Here is a 15,068-nt window from a genome sequence, read left to right as displayed (position 1 = left end):
CTGAACTGATGCATTCTGAGCGGATCCTTTTCCATTCAAAATGCATTAGGGCAAAAACTGATCCTTTTTGGATTGCTTGTGAGAGCCCTGATTTTTGCTGGGCTACTTGTTGTTTTCATGTGTATCATTTTGGGATAAATAATACTTTTTGATCACTTGAGTTTTTTTTGGTGGCGACTAAGAGTAAATGAACAACTCAGTTTTTTTTCCGCGTTCACCATAGGGCAGGGATGTCAAACTCGTGGCCCTCCAGCTGTTACAAAACTACAACTCCCATCATGCCTGGGCATACTACAGCTATCAGGGAATGATGGGAGTTGTAGTTTTGCAACATCTGGAGGGCCATGAGTTTGACATCCATGCCATAGGGGATAATTTCCATGATATTTGTGTAACGCGAGTTGTTACGGAAGCGGCGATGCCAAACATGGGGGAGATTTTATTTTTGCTGTTTTATTTTTCATTGAAAAGCATATTTCCAATGGGATTTTTATTTATTTTATTGGAATTATTTATTTTACTTTTTTTTGTTGGTTTTTAGCCACTTAATAGTACCACAAGGGGAATACAACAGGCAATCTTTTGATTGCTTCTAAAATACAATGCACTATCCCTATAGTGCATAGTATTTTAATGTCTGTGCTATCCTGACATTGACCAGAAGGCTACACCAGAGAGGTGCATTCAAGCCTACACCAGGTCCCAGCCTATACACACATCGGCACCCTGCGATCGCATTTGCAGGGTGCCAATGGGAAACGGAGACTCCCCTCTCTCTGTCACCACTAACATGCGGCAGGAGCCATTGCCCACAGCATGTAAAGGGTTAAAAAGCCTGAATCACCACTCCGGCCGGGCTGGGCTGTTAGAGCAGGAGCGTGGCTCTTATGTGAGAGCCAAGCCCTCGCTTTACACTGCATGGGTGACCGAATACCCCTTTGTGATGGCCGTAGAAAAAGGCATATTGATGGTCACTGGGGTTGAAACGTAAGAAAAATTATAAAGTGGTATCACTGTAATTGTTCTAACCTACAGAATGAAGTTAACCTTTCTTTTTTGCTGCATAGGGAAGGCTGTAAAAATGAAACCTGTAAAACAACGCAAAACTATCTGTAAATAGTATTCTGTAAATGTATCCCAAAAGGGTGTCACTTTAAAATACCATAGTTTATTAACCACTACAGGACCGCCGCATGCAGGATCGCATCCTGGCGGCGGCCCTGTTATTCCTCCTGGACGCGCCAATGCGTCCTCTCGCGAGACGCAAGATTTCAGGCAGAGCTGGCCCGCACATGCGCAGGGCGGGGCGGGAATCGTTAAAGGAGTATTTCGTTGCCAGCCTGCCAGCCAATGATCAGCGCTGGCAGGTTGGTGACTTTTAAAAAATTGAATCAGAAGCCATATAACACCTTATATTTATAAGTCTGGAATCCAAATGTCTAAAAATGCCCTCCTAAAAGGAATTTGTGCCCCTTTGCGCACCTAGGCTGCAAAAAAGTGTCACACATGTGGTATCGCCGTACTCAGAAAAAGTTGGGCAATGTGTTTTGGGATGTCTTTTTACATATACCCATGCTGGGTGAGAGAAATATCTCTCTAAAATGACAACTTTATATAAAAAAAATGGGAAAAGTTGACTTTAAGAGAGATTTCTCTCACCCAGCATGGGTATATGTAAAAATACACCCCAAAACACATTGCCCTACTTCTTCTGAGTACGGCGATACCACGTGTGACAATTTTTTGCAGCCTAGGTTGGCAAAGGGGCACAAATTCTAAAGAGCACCTTTAGGATTTCACAGGGCATCTTTTACACATTTGGATTTCAAACTACTTCTCACGCATTAGGGCCCCTAAAATGCCAGGGCAGTGTAAATACCCAACAAGTGACCCCATTTTGGAAAGAAGACACCCCAAGGTATTTCGTGATGGGCATAGTGAGTTCATGGAAGTTTTTATTTTTTGTCACAAGTTAGTGGAATATCAGACTTTGGAAGATTTTTTTTTTTTAATCATCATTTTCCGCTAACTTGTGACAAAAAATAAAAACTTCTATGAACTCACTATGCCCATCAGCGAATACCTTAGGGTTTCTACTGTCCGAAATGGGGTAATTTGTAGGATGTTTCTACTGTCAATGTTTCTACTGTCATTTCTACTGGGCATTGTAGAACCTCAGGAAACATGACAGGTGCTCAGAAAGTCAGAGTTGCTTCAAAATGCGGAAATTCACATTTTTGTACCATAGTTTGTAAACGCTATAACTTTTGCGCAAACCAATAAATATGCACTTATTGCATTTTTTTTTAATCAAAGACATGTAGAACAATAAATTTAGAGAAAAATTTATATAGAAATGTAGTTTTATTTGAAAAATTTTACAACTGAAAGTGAAAAATGTCATTTTTTTTGCAAAAAAATCTGTAATTTTCGATTTAATAACAAAAAAAGTTAAAATGTCAGCAGCAATTAAATACCACCAAATGAAAGCTCTATTAGTGAGAAGAAAAGGAGGTAAAATTCATTTGGGTGGTAAGTTGTATCACCGAGCAATAAACCGTGAAAGTAGTGTAGTGCAGAATTGTAAAAAGTGGTCTGGTCATTAAGGGAGTTTAATCTAGGGGAGCTGAGGTGGTTAAAAAGGACAGGCCCTTTAAACGGCTATGTAAATTGAAAAATAAAGTTTTAGCTATTCTTGTAGCCTTAACCCCGAAATAGTATTTTAGTGGTTAAAGTGAACCCTATTCAAGGATAGTGGATAACTGACCCCCAACTATACAGTAGGGGTTCGACTGTTGTGACCTGAGGTCCCATTGGAGTGGCAGGTCAAGCCGAGCAAAACAAGAGAATAGAGGTTAAAATCTATTACAGTCCTCAAAGGAGTAATGCATTTCTACACTTATTGCTTGTGTCTCCCGTTCTAGGCTGTGGTCACATGACCATGTCCATGTAGCTCTCCTGTTTCCTGTGATGTTATGTCCATGGACATGCCAGTGCAGTAACGGGAGCAGTGATAGGGGCGTGTCTATGCAACTAGGTGGGTGGGAGGAGCTATAAACTAGTTTGATGGTGTTAGGGGCCGTGATAGAGTGTCTATGTGACTAGGTGGGTGGGAGGGTCTATAAACGACTTGGAAGTTGTTACGGGCAGTGCTGGTGTTGTGGCAGAGAAAGGAGAAGTGCATCATGGGTGGTATTGGATACAGCCACAGGAAATGCTACATACGGGAAGCAAAAAAAAAAGAGAGATTTATTTACTTTGTGAAATTGGGCCAAGAGAATTCAATTTGGGAAAAAAGCATGGGGCAGATGTACATGAGAGAAGTACAAGTTAAGCATGCGTTGTATGGATGATTAGGAGAAATTGCTGCCTTGACAACTGTCTAATGTGTGTGACCAGTTTTAGTAACGTTCCTGTTTATTTTTATTCTTCAGATGTTTGACTGGATTGCCCATAACAAAGGACTTTTCTTGACAAGTTACTCCGACATAGGTGTCGGCCACAACCAAGCTCTGGAGCTACAAACGCAGCACAATCATTTTGCTATGAATTGTATGGTAAGCTGCTTTTTAATCTTTGAATTAGTACCTGCATACAAGGGGTTAACAAGCCAGAATCAGTGTTTTCACCGATGCTGGCATTTGCAGCAGGGGACCTGCTGTCAGTGACTCCCGGGTCCGTGCGGCTGATCAGGCGGACGCAGCTCCTGCATCCGCCCGATCAGCCGCTGTACATGTACGGCACTGGTCCTTAAGTTGCGTCCACCAGCACAGTACGGCGCGGGTCCTTAAGGTGTTAACACTTCCCGTTCTGTACAGATTACTTCTCAGCAGTTATCTTATTTAGTGAGGAACGACGTGAGCTTCGAATGCCAAATCCTAAAGTCACTTTGTTCAAAACTTTGGATTAATACTGTACGGAGAGCCGTCTGTACAGTATTAAAATGTATGGCTTCGGTGAGCCAAAGTCAGTTATTCGAAGTCGCACGAGACTTCATTGAATAACTTTAGTAGTTGATTTTTAAAGTGGAAAACCACTTTCAAATTTCAAACTGACAGGAGTAAGCAGTACAAAAAGGAAAGCACACAAGGTATCAATATGCATTTTCTGGATCCTTTGATTGTGGACCAAAATACAGACACGGGTGCATGAATCCTAAATAGTACTTTTAATTATATTACTTTTGTACTGTATTTTTCTGAGAAGTCCTATGTTCTACCATAGTTTCTAATGTCTAAGCATGAAAAGAAAAGTACTTGGAAGAAAGGGATGGAAATTTTAATTTAGTAAAATATTGCTACATTGATGTCCTACTGTTCCACATAGTCTGCCTTTGCATCTCTCCACGTCTCCCAAGCAGAGACCATCAATCCCTTTAATTAAGTGTTCTTGCATGGCAAGACCACTTACTGTTATCTCACATATATATTCTTATTATAGCCGAATTTACCACTCTTCCCACAGTTTTTACACTACACAGACAGTAATATACCGAAACGTGCCGATTGTTCCAGATTGGTGTGCTATTTGTGGAACGTTTTCGTCGAATAGTTCACGAGATATTGGACTTTTTGTGGCAAAATTGGTCCCATAGAAATGAATGGCAGAATATTGAAAACTAGAGTGGGAGCTGAAAAATCAGAACATGATTTCTAAACTGGCACTACTACCTAATTTTCTCCCACTTACACAAATCTTATATAAAGCATTCAGCTATCCCTGCTGCCACTAAAAATGTCCATGGCTAAGCCATAGTCCTGATAGTTTTCACAATATGACCATTTGTTTGCACGCCGCCCATTGACATTCATTGAAACTCCATTCTAGCCACAATATAAAGCTCTTCACTGTAGGATTTTTAAACTAGAACCGTTTGAAGATGGCAACCGCCAGTGAAGTGAGCAAGTTGGAGCAGTTTGTTTTTAACAGCTCTTCTCTGCCCTTGCTGTAGAGTGAGTTGCCATAGGAACCCAGGTGTGTGAGCAGCCAGCAGAGTGACAAAAGCTAGAGTGTGAGCTGAAAAATCAGGACATAGTTTCTAAACTGCCACCACTCCCTCATTTTCAAGTCCACCTACACAAATCGGCTGCTAATGTTTTTATAAATGTATGTTTTAATGTAACTGTGAAGCACTTTGGGCAACAACATTGCAATTAAATGTGTATATAAATAAACAAAAGTTGAAATGCATTTCACACTCTATCAAACTTGCCACGTGGACTTTTTAAATTTGATCAATCAATTGGTTAGTGTAATGTTTACTATCTTTACTCACTTCAAACACTCCACACAGTTACCGTATTTTTCGCCGTATAAGACGCACTTTTTCTTCCCCCAAAATGGGGGAGAAATGCCCCTGCGTCTTATACGGCGAATGCAGTCAGTTTTACATCGCTGGCAGCGATGTAAAGAGAGCGAGGACTCGGGGAGGGACTGGGAGGAGGAGCTGGGGCCGGCAATAGCGGCGGGGCGGTGCAGTCACTGTACTAAAGGCCCGCCCCGCCGCTCCTGTATACTAATAAAATATGTCATATTCAGTGAATGGTTATTAAATATGCCCCTTTATGCCTAATAGTACCTTAAATCCTAAGCTCATCCGTACAATGCAGGCCGGGCGGGCGGCAGCGTAACTCCCTGATGTCACGTGCCTGCGCCGCCTACTTTATGAATGAAGCAGGCGGCGCAGGCAAGTGACGTCAGTGAGTGACGCGCCGCGCCGGCTGCCCGGCCTGCCGGCATTGTACTGAAGCGCTTAGGATTTAAGGTACTTTTAGGAATAAAGAGGCATATTTAATAACTATTAATTGAATAAGACATATTATATTAGTATACAGGAGCGGCGGGGGATCTGTGGATGGCACAGTTATGGGCTGGGAGGGTCTGTGGATGACACATGTATAACAGTGCCATCCACAGATCCCCCCCTGTAACAGTGCCAGCCACAGATCCCCCTGTAACAGTGAAAGCCACAGATCCCCCCCATAACAGTGTCTGTCATCCACAGTTCCCCCCTAACAGTGTCCGTCATCCACAGTTCCCCCCATAACAGTGTCCGTCATCCACAGATCCCCCCCATAACAGTGTCCGTCATCCACAGATCCCCCCCATAACAGTGTCCGTCATCCACAGATCCCCCCATAACAGTGTCCGTCATCCACAGATCCCCCCATAACAGTGTCCGTCATCCACAGATCCCCCCATAACAGTGTCCGTCATCCACAGATCCCCCCATAACAGTGTCCGTCATCCACAGATCCCCCCATAACAGTGTCCGTCATCCACAGATCCCCAGTAATGGTGCCATCCACAGACCACCTAGTTCCAAACCCACAGCACACCTTTTGGTTAAAAATATTTTTTTTCTTATTTTCCTCCCCAAAAACCTAGGTGCGTCTTATACGCCGGTGCGTCTTATACAGCGAAAAATACGGTACTCTGCCCACTCCATAAAGTTACTCTGCCCAGGCCAACCTTTCCACAGTTACTCCAGCCACACAACAGTTACTCAAGCCACTCCACCCAGTTACTCCGCCAACTCCAGTTGTAGACTACTGGTGGAGGCAAGAACACTTCACACAATCTCCCCAGAAATTGTAGTTTTTCTAGTATTATGTATTGCTGTCTTTTGTTATGTTTGTGAATTTGTTTTTTTCATGTTGTAAAGCTGCCCATGGAATGTAATTCAGAGCCTGGAAAATGTTTGATTGTAGTGCGTGATCTGCTGTTTTAGACTTCCCCAAAATGTATCAATGTGTTGAGGTTAGGAGACAGTGATGGCCATACCAGAAACCCCTCATCTATTTGCGACCGCCACAGATATGCAGCTGTGAGGCTTATAAAAGTATATTTGCCTCCAGTATTTTCTGATGATGCTGCATTTATCCTGCCATCAAGTTTGACTGAGTTACCTGTATCATTGTAGGGCAGACCCCCATAACACCCCAAAAACGGATTCAACTCTATGTATTAAGATTAAATTGTGTGCTTTTCTTAGGCTTTGTTGACTCTTCTCCTAAATTAAAGGGGTTGTCCCATTTCATTAATTGCTGTTAATCAGTTTCCCCAAGTGTCCTTGAATAATCTTCTAAATAACTTTCATTTCCTAACTTGCACGGTTCTCCTGAAAAATGCCTTCATCTGCGCCTCTGTTGTCTACCTGTATCCCATGGATACGGCCAGATACTTGCGGGGCTTGTATGTGCCGCGCCTGCGCACAATGTCCTACCTTCTCCCCAGCCGGCCGCTCGAGAACGCGCACGCATGGCTGTTTTACAAGCTGGGGAGGCGTGTCCTGCATGCTGGAGATAGTGCCGGGGAGAGAGACTGTCTGCCTGCTACGCTGATGTCCTGCAGATTCTAGAGGAGGGAGGAGGGCCCTGGAAGATCACGGTGGCAGAGGTTAGTGATTGATATGCTCCCCTGGGCCCTATTAGTCACGGGCCGACTCCTTCTGGGCGCCGGAGCACACGGCGTCCTCGGTTGCTATGACGCCGTGCGCTCCATCCTGCCACCGGAATACAGTGATACATCTTATAGATCATAGCAGTGTATTACTGTTTTCCGGCAGCATGAGGGAGCGCACGGCGTCATAGCAACCAAGGACGCCGTGTGCTCCGGCGCCCAGAAGGAGTCCAGGCAGCAATCCACAGATGCCCCCCCCCCCCCCCACCCCATAAGTGCCCTCCACAGATGCCCCCCCACCCCATAAGTGCCCTCCACAGATGCCCCCACCCCATAAGTGCCCTCCACAGATGCCCCCACCCCATAAGTGCCCTCCACAGATGCCCCCCCCACCCCATAAGTGCCCTCCACAGATGCCCCCCCCACCCCATAAGTGCCCTCCACAGATGCCCCCCCCACCCCATAAGTGCACTCCACAGATGCCCCCCCACCCCATAAGTGCCCTCCACAGATGCCCCCCCACCCCATAAGTGCCCTCCACAGATGCCCCCCCACCCCATAAGTGTCCTCCACAGATGCCCCCACCCCATAAGTGCCCTCCACAGATGCCCCCCCCCCCCATATAAGCTGGGTAATAGGTCAGTGATAATATCAGACACCGGGAAAGCTGGGTAATAAGTCTATAAGACTTATTACCCAGCTTTCCCGGTGTACAATAATATTACAGACTTATTACCCAGCTTTCCCGGTATCAGATATTATCACTGACTTATTACCCAGCTTTCCCGGTATCAGATATTATCACTGACTTATTACCCAGCTTTCCCGGTATCAGATATTATCACTGACTTATTACCCAGCTTTCCCGGTATCAGATATTATCACTAACTTATTACCCAGCTTTCCCGGTATCAGATATTATCACTGACTTATTACCCAGCTTTCCCGGTGAACAATATTATCACTGACTTATTACCCAGCTTTCCCGGTGAACAATATTATCACTGACTTATTACCCAGCTTTCCCGGTAAAGCTGGGTAATAAGTCAGTGATAATATCTGATACCGGGAAAGCTGGGTAATAAGTCAGTGATAATATTGTTCACCGGGAAAGCTGGGTAATAAGTCAGTGATAATATTGTACACCGGGAAAGCTGGGTAATAAGTCTGTAATATTATTGTACACCGGGAAAGCTGGGTAATAAGTCAGTGATAATATTGTACTCCGGGAAAGCTGGGTAATAAGTCAGTGATAATATTGTACACCGGGAAAGCTGGGTAATAAGTCTGTAATATTATTGTACACCGGGAAAGCTGGGTAATAAGTCTGTAATATTATTGTACACCGGGAAAGCTGGGTAATAAGTCAATGATAATATTGTACTCCGGGAAAGCTGGGTAATAAGTCAGTGATAATATCTGATACCGGGAAAGCTGGGTAATAAGTCAGTGATAATATTGTTCACCGGGAAAGCTGGGTAATAAGTCAGTGATAATATCTGATACCGGGAAAGCTGGGTAATAAGTCAGTGATAATATCTGATACCGGGAAAGCTGGGTAATAAGTCAGTGATAATATCAGACATCGGGAAAGCTGGGTAATAAGTCAGTGATAATATCTGATACCGGGAAAGCTGGGTAATAAGTCAGTGATAATATCTGATACCGGGAAAGCTGGGTAATAAGTCAGTGATAATATCTGATACCGGGAAAGCTGGGTAATAAGTCAGTGATAATATCTGATACCGGGAAAGCTGGGTAATAAGTCAGTGATAATATCAGACATCGGGAAAGCTGGGTAATAAGTCAGTGAATATATCTATCTATATCTAGCACAGATCATATGGCTACTAGCTAACATGCATTTGGGCTGTAGTGATTTATTGTTTTTGCTGCACAGAATGGGTTTGTAACACAGGTTTTATGTGTAAAAGTGTATTAGAATGCAGGACAGCCACAAGTTACTCCATTAGTTCACTAGCATTGGTCAGTGGTCACTGAGTGATTCCCCAGCAGGGGGATGGGCTTTACATACTCTGCAGGCTCCATGTGGATGACTCTTCCACATGAACTAGCACGGACTGAGCTCTGAGGGTGAGTCATGAGGAGGCGTGGCCTTCACTCAACTGCCTGAGAAGCAGGAAGTTATCAGGACATTTACTGCTGGTAAGATTGAAACAGCAAAGTGGGACAACCCCTTTAATGTATGTAATTGTAACTGTAAAGTTCAGTTTGATCACTTCAAATAATTTTTTCCAGAAGTTTTGAGACGTTCTTTGGTTCTTGGCTTATTGTTAAGGCTACTTTCGCACTAGCGTTTTTGCTGGATCCGGGGCGTTTTTTCTCATACCTTTGTGCCCAGCCGCGCCTCAACTGTCGATTCCTAGCGCCGCCCAGCTCATTATTATTCACTGCGCTGGGCGGCTCTTACATTCCCCAATCCTGTCACCCGAGAGAAGAGTTTCTTGGCCGGTGCAGGCACATTAACAATCTGAATTTCTGATGACCTCAGCGCTCTGAAGCGCTGGATGCTAGTGCCTTGGAGGAGAGATCGGACGCAGGCGCATTCAATTACAGGCTTGGGCGGGTTCCGGCGCATGTGCAGATGGTCCGATTTGAGGCCGATGCCCATAAGTATCTATCAGGCATGCACGGGAACTGACAGGATCAGGGAATATAAGAGCCGCCCAGCGCAGTGAATAATAATGAGCTGGGCGGCGGTAGGAAACGACAGTTGGGGCGTGGCTGGGCACAAAGGTATGAGAAAAAGCGCCCCTTGGGCATAAAGAAATGTGATTGACAGGTGAATATAAAGTTGTTTTTACATGTTTTACAATGTGGACACGGGGTACTCTTATATCATTGGAATACACTTTAATAGATCTATGACTGCATAGGAATAACTAAATATGTTTATAGGGCCTCAGTGTCCCCTTAACATAGCCAAGACTGATCAGTCATGAACGCCATTGAAAGTCAATGGGGGACAAATCCATTTTCTATTGTGTCAGAGAAAACTGATCCGTCCCCATTGACTTGCATTTTGGGTCTGCACCCAGGACGGAAAGCAAACCTCAGCATGCAGTTCTCCAGTATGAGAACAGAACGGAATGCATTTCGGAGCATTCTGTTCAGTTACGTTTTGTCCCCATTGACAATAAATGGGGACAAAACGGAAGTGTTTTTTTTTCCTCCCGGTATTGAGACCCTATGACGGATCTCAATTCCGTAAAATATTAACGCTGGTGGGAAAGTAGCGTAAGTTAAAGTTTTCTGTCATTGGTGTTGCAATTACTTTTTCTTAGAACTTTACCATGCAGCCCATTTTCGTTCAGTTATCTATTTTTGTACAAGCTGAGACAGCCATACCATTTTGGTTTAGAGAAACCTAGATTTCAGTTGAAGTTGCTTCGGGGTTTTACTATGCTAAAATCTGTCTTGGTCTACCCGACCATGTATCATTTTCCTACTTTGTTATTGACTGTTTATTTATGCACAAGCAGTAATTATATTCATACAAAGCAAAGGAATAGACAGCACTGTGGAGTTGGTAAGCCACATTTCTGACTCCAGCTCCAACTCTGGTACTTTCATAAATGACCAGTAATTAAGACGACAACAAATTTTTTGTAGTAAAATTGGTAACATCAGGTTTTTTTCCACCTTTTCCTAAATTAACAATAGATTTTTTGCAGGAATGCTTATATTTTCTTGAAATGGTACTCATCTATCCAAATTCTCTGGTGTAGAAAACACATTCTGAGTTGATAAAGTGGGTTCCTTAGCTCACAAGCCCCATTTTGTTTGTTCTTTCTCACTCTGGAGGACCTTTTCTAATTCTAAGAAACAGCAGTTTATTTGAACGGGTGCTGTGACTTCTGTGGTGCTGCTGCAAGGAACACTTTTAATAAAGAAGTCTGGCACTTCAGGTGCTTCTATAAATAAATCACTTGTCTCACTGAGAGCAAAGTTTTTTTGGAGACTTTATGGAGTATAAGATTTACAAAGATGGTAAAGAGATTAAGCGTGAAAAATAAGAAATAAGTAGAAGATGTGCTCACAGAGGCCCCAGCCTGCAAGATGGTAATGGATTCTGCCTCCTTGCCTAAACAAGAGGCTGTCAAGACATTTTCCTAGTCACCTGCCCTAAAATTTGCACACTGACAGTAAGAGTTAGCATATTATTAACAACAAGAATATGTTGTCTGTTGAATAGATACAGTACAGACCAAAAGTTTGGACACACCTTCTCATTCAAAGAGTTTTCTTTATTTTCATGACTATAAAAATTGTAGATTCACACTGAAGGCATTAAAACTATGAATTAACACATGTGGAATTAAATACATAACAAAAAAGTGTGAAACAACAGAAAATATGTGATATTCTAGGTTCTTCAAAGTAGCCACCTTTTGCTTTGATTACTGCTTTGCACACTCTTGGCATTCTCTTGATGAGCTTCAAGAGGTAGTCACCTGAAATGGTCTTCCAACAGTCTGGCGGGGAGAGTCAGGAGGTGGGCGGGGAGAGTCAGGAGCTCATGAATATTCATGACTCATCATTATCAGCTGGAGCTTTTAAATACAAAATGTTGGCAGATTGACTGGGTCAATTAAAGAAAGTGACCCAGCATTTTGCTAAGCGAATCAGTCACTTATTTATGTTGCCCTTAGTTAGGACACCATAAAACTGGTGACAGGTTCCCTTTAAAAGGCTAAATATGTGCAAAGATGTGGATTCATTGCCATTTTCTGTCAGGTAGTCACACGTTGTCAAAATAACTCTCCCTTTTTTAACGTGGTCGGGTTGTTGAACTGCATAAGCAGGGTCTCTCCCAGCGCGCCATCGCTGCTGAGGTGGGTCGCAGTAAGACAGTCATTTGGAATTTCTTAAATGATCCTGAGGGTTATGGAACAAAAAAGTCAAGTGGAAGACCCCAGCACTGAGCCGGAAGATTCAATTGGCTGTCCGTCAAGACACTGGGCGATCCTCGACCCAAATCAAGGTCCTTACTGGTGCTGACTGCAGCCCCATAACCATGAAACGGCATTTGAGACTAAGGGGCTTCAAAAACAAAGAAACTTCTTCAAAGACCTCGTCTCCTTGCAGCTCGTTTGAACTTTGCAAGAGAGCACCAAACATGGGACATTCAAAGGTGGAAGAAAGTTTTATTCTCTGATGAGAAAAAATTTAACCTTGATGGTCCTGATGGTTTCCAACGTTACTGGCATGATGAGCAGATCCCACCTGAGATGTTTTCTACGCGCCACAGTGGAGGGGTCTGGAGTGCTTTTTCCTTCATTGGAACAATGGAGCTTCAGGAAGTGCAGGGGCGTCAAACGGTCGCTGGCTATGTCCAGATGTTGCAGAGAGCATTCCTCATGACTGAGGGCCCTAGTCTGTGTGGTAACGACTGGGTTTTTCAACAGGACAACGCTACAGTACACAATGCCCCCAGGACAATGGACTTCTTCCAGGAGAATAACATTACTCTTTTGGCCCATCCTGCGTGTTCCCCTGATCTAAATCCAATTGAGAACCTTTGGGGATGGATGGCCAGGGAAGTTTACAAAAATGGACAACAGTTCCGGACAGTAGATGGCCTTTGTGCGGCCGTCTTCACCACTTCGAGAAAAGTTCCCACTCACCTCATGGAAACGCTTGCATCAAGCATGCCGAAACAAATTTTTGAAGTGATCAACAATAACGGCGGAGCTACTCATTACTGAGTTCATGTTTGGAAGTTGGATTTATGTTTTAGGGGGGTTTAGTTGTTTTTTGGAGGTGTGGTCCTTTTATCAGCTGAAAAGCAGCCTGTTTCAGTTTATTTGTTGTTTTCATTAAATTGAATGCTCAAAAAATGTTTCGTCTCACTCCCATTTCTTCTTGTTGCATGTTGAAGGTCTACTTGGAACCTTGTTAAGATCCAGCCATGCTAAATATGAATTTTTGCCATTTTTCAAGTGGTCTTAAACTTTTGATCAGGACTGTATGTAATATTGGCAATTGTTAGCAATGCTTTATTTTATTAGTTTCCTTATTGCTTTCTACCAGGCTTCTCTTCAAATTACAACTGATTTCTTGGGCCACTATGAGGGAGGCACTTTTAAAATCTGCTCTTTGTCAGTAGAACAATCTAACACTTACATTTTTCATGAGATTAATATAGTAGATAAAGTGGTATGATTCGTAAAGATCTATCATTGCTTTCTCTTATAGAATGTCTATGTGAACATAAATCGAATTGTGTCGGTATCCAATAGACTTGTGGAGTCTGGACATTATGCTTCACTACAAATCAGGCAGATTGCCAGCCAGCTTGAGCAAGAGTGGAAAATGTTTGCAGCTGCTCTAGATGAACGAAGCACACTTCTGGAAATGTCTGCTGTATTTCACCAGAAAGCTGAACAGGTTGGTGATAAACAGTATTTAAGTTCTTGTATTTTGCTTACAACATTGTCTCACTCGCCTCACCCAGGTATTGGCTAAGCAACTATATCATGCAATTTCTTGCGAGTTGAACCCGAACCAGCGGAGACCAGGTAACAGATCGGCAGTTGCGAGTTGTCAGTTAGGGGTATTTGAACACCATTCTGCACTTTACTAAAAGGTTTGTCCATTGGGCAATCCCTTTAAAGAGTAGTCTCCACAACATGTAACACATCTGATGGTTTGAAGGTTGCATAACCAAAATATTAGCCACCTTATTGGGTTATCCTATGCCATGAATAAAACAACATCCCAGTTATTTTGAGTGTGCAGAGTATCCATGCAATAAAGTTATTTTAGCAGAAGTAGAACATTATTTTTCTAATTATTTTTATTGAGCACAGTAAAGGAGAAGGAACTACTTCTGATGATCTCTCAGAACATAGGTAAATCATCTCATTCACAGGTTTTCTCCTCAGTATTTGGCGATTGCGGCTTACTGTTTGTATCTATCGAGAGACCTTGTTGTCTAGTTTAATTACATAACCACAGGACATTCCAGTCACCAATCAAATAACAATATTGGAGGACAATTATTAAGACCAGCGTTTGTATGAAGGTCTTAATCTCTATAATAACATCTACATAAACAAAAGGCAGTCACATCAAAAACCAGTACTGATTACGATACAATTAGATCATTGTTTCTTGTTAGATCTCGCCCATAGAACACTTCTTTTGGGAACAATTCTTTGACAATTAATTTTACTGTATCGGAGTCTGACTGGCCATGCACTTTTCTTCTGGTCATCATTTCATGCACTGTCTCCTGGCTATGTATTCAATTATTTAATTATCCCTGCCTCTTCTAGCATCACATTGATCTTCTTATGTAACTGATGCACACGTATCTGTTGTGCCGCCTTGATTTTGTCTGACTTAGTGACACTTCATGTTGAATAGATAATAAATAAATAAAATAAAATTTCTAACCAAATGTAACAGCATTACCATGCACTTACTGCATCTGTAGTTGCTCCTTTCTCAGATTTCACTGAGTGTCACATGACCTGTGATGTCAGCTTCTTACCCTTCTCTGATAATATTTTGTGCACAAGCCTGAGAGAGCAGATCTGTGTCTGTACAGGAGACGTCACTATGCTGGCCACAACTCCCTGTTCTGCCGTCTGCTGCTGCTCTCTGCCCTGTGTCTCCCTCCCACTGGATACTTCAGGAAA

General features: G+C 43.0%; 1 protein-coding gene across 4 annotated transcripts in view; it reads left to right on the top strand.

Moving 5' to 3' along the window:
- The window catches only part of TRIO (trio Rho guanine nucleotide exchange factor), a 584,493-nt gene that overhangs the window by 142,247 nt on the left and 427,178 nt on the right, over window positions 1-15,068 (top strand). For all 4 annotated transcript variants that reach the window (XM_044293534.1, XM_044293537.1, XM_044293535.1 and 1 more), the window contains exons 6-7: window positions 3,435-3,557; window positions 13,621-13,812. In XM_044293534.1, the coding sequence (XP_044149469.1) occupies window positions 3,435-3,557; window positions 13,621-13,812 (315 nt within the window). The remainder of the gene's footprint in view (window positions 1-3,434; window positions 3,558-13,620; window positions 13,813-15,068) is intronic.

Source organism: Bufo gargarizans, chromosome 5 (genome assembly GCF_014858855.1).
Source record: "Bufo gargarizans isolate SCDJY-AF-19 chromosome 5, ASM1485885v1, whole genome shotgun sequence".
NCBI classification, from domain to species: Eukaryota; Metazoa; Chordata; class Amphibia; order Anura; family Bufonidae; genus Bufo; species Bufo gargarizans.
This window is presented reverse-complemented; position numbering and strand designations above follow the sequence as displayed.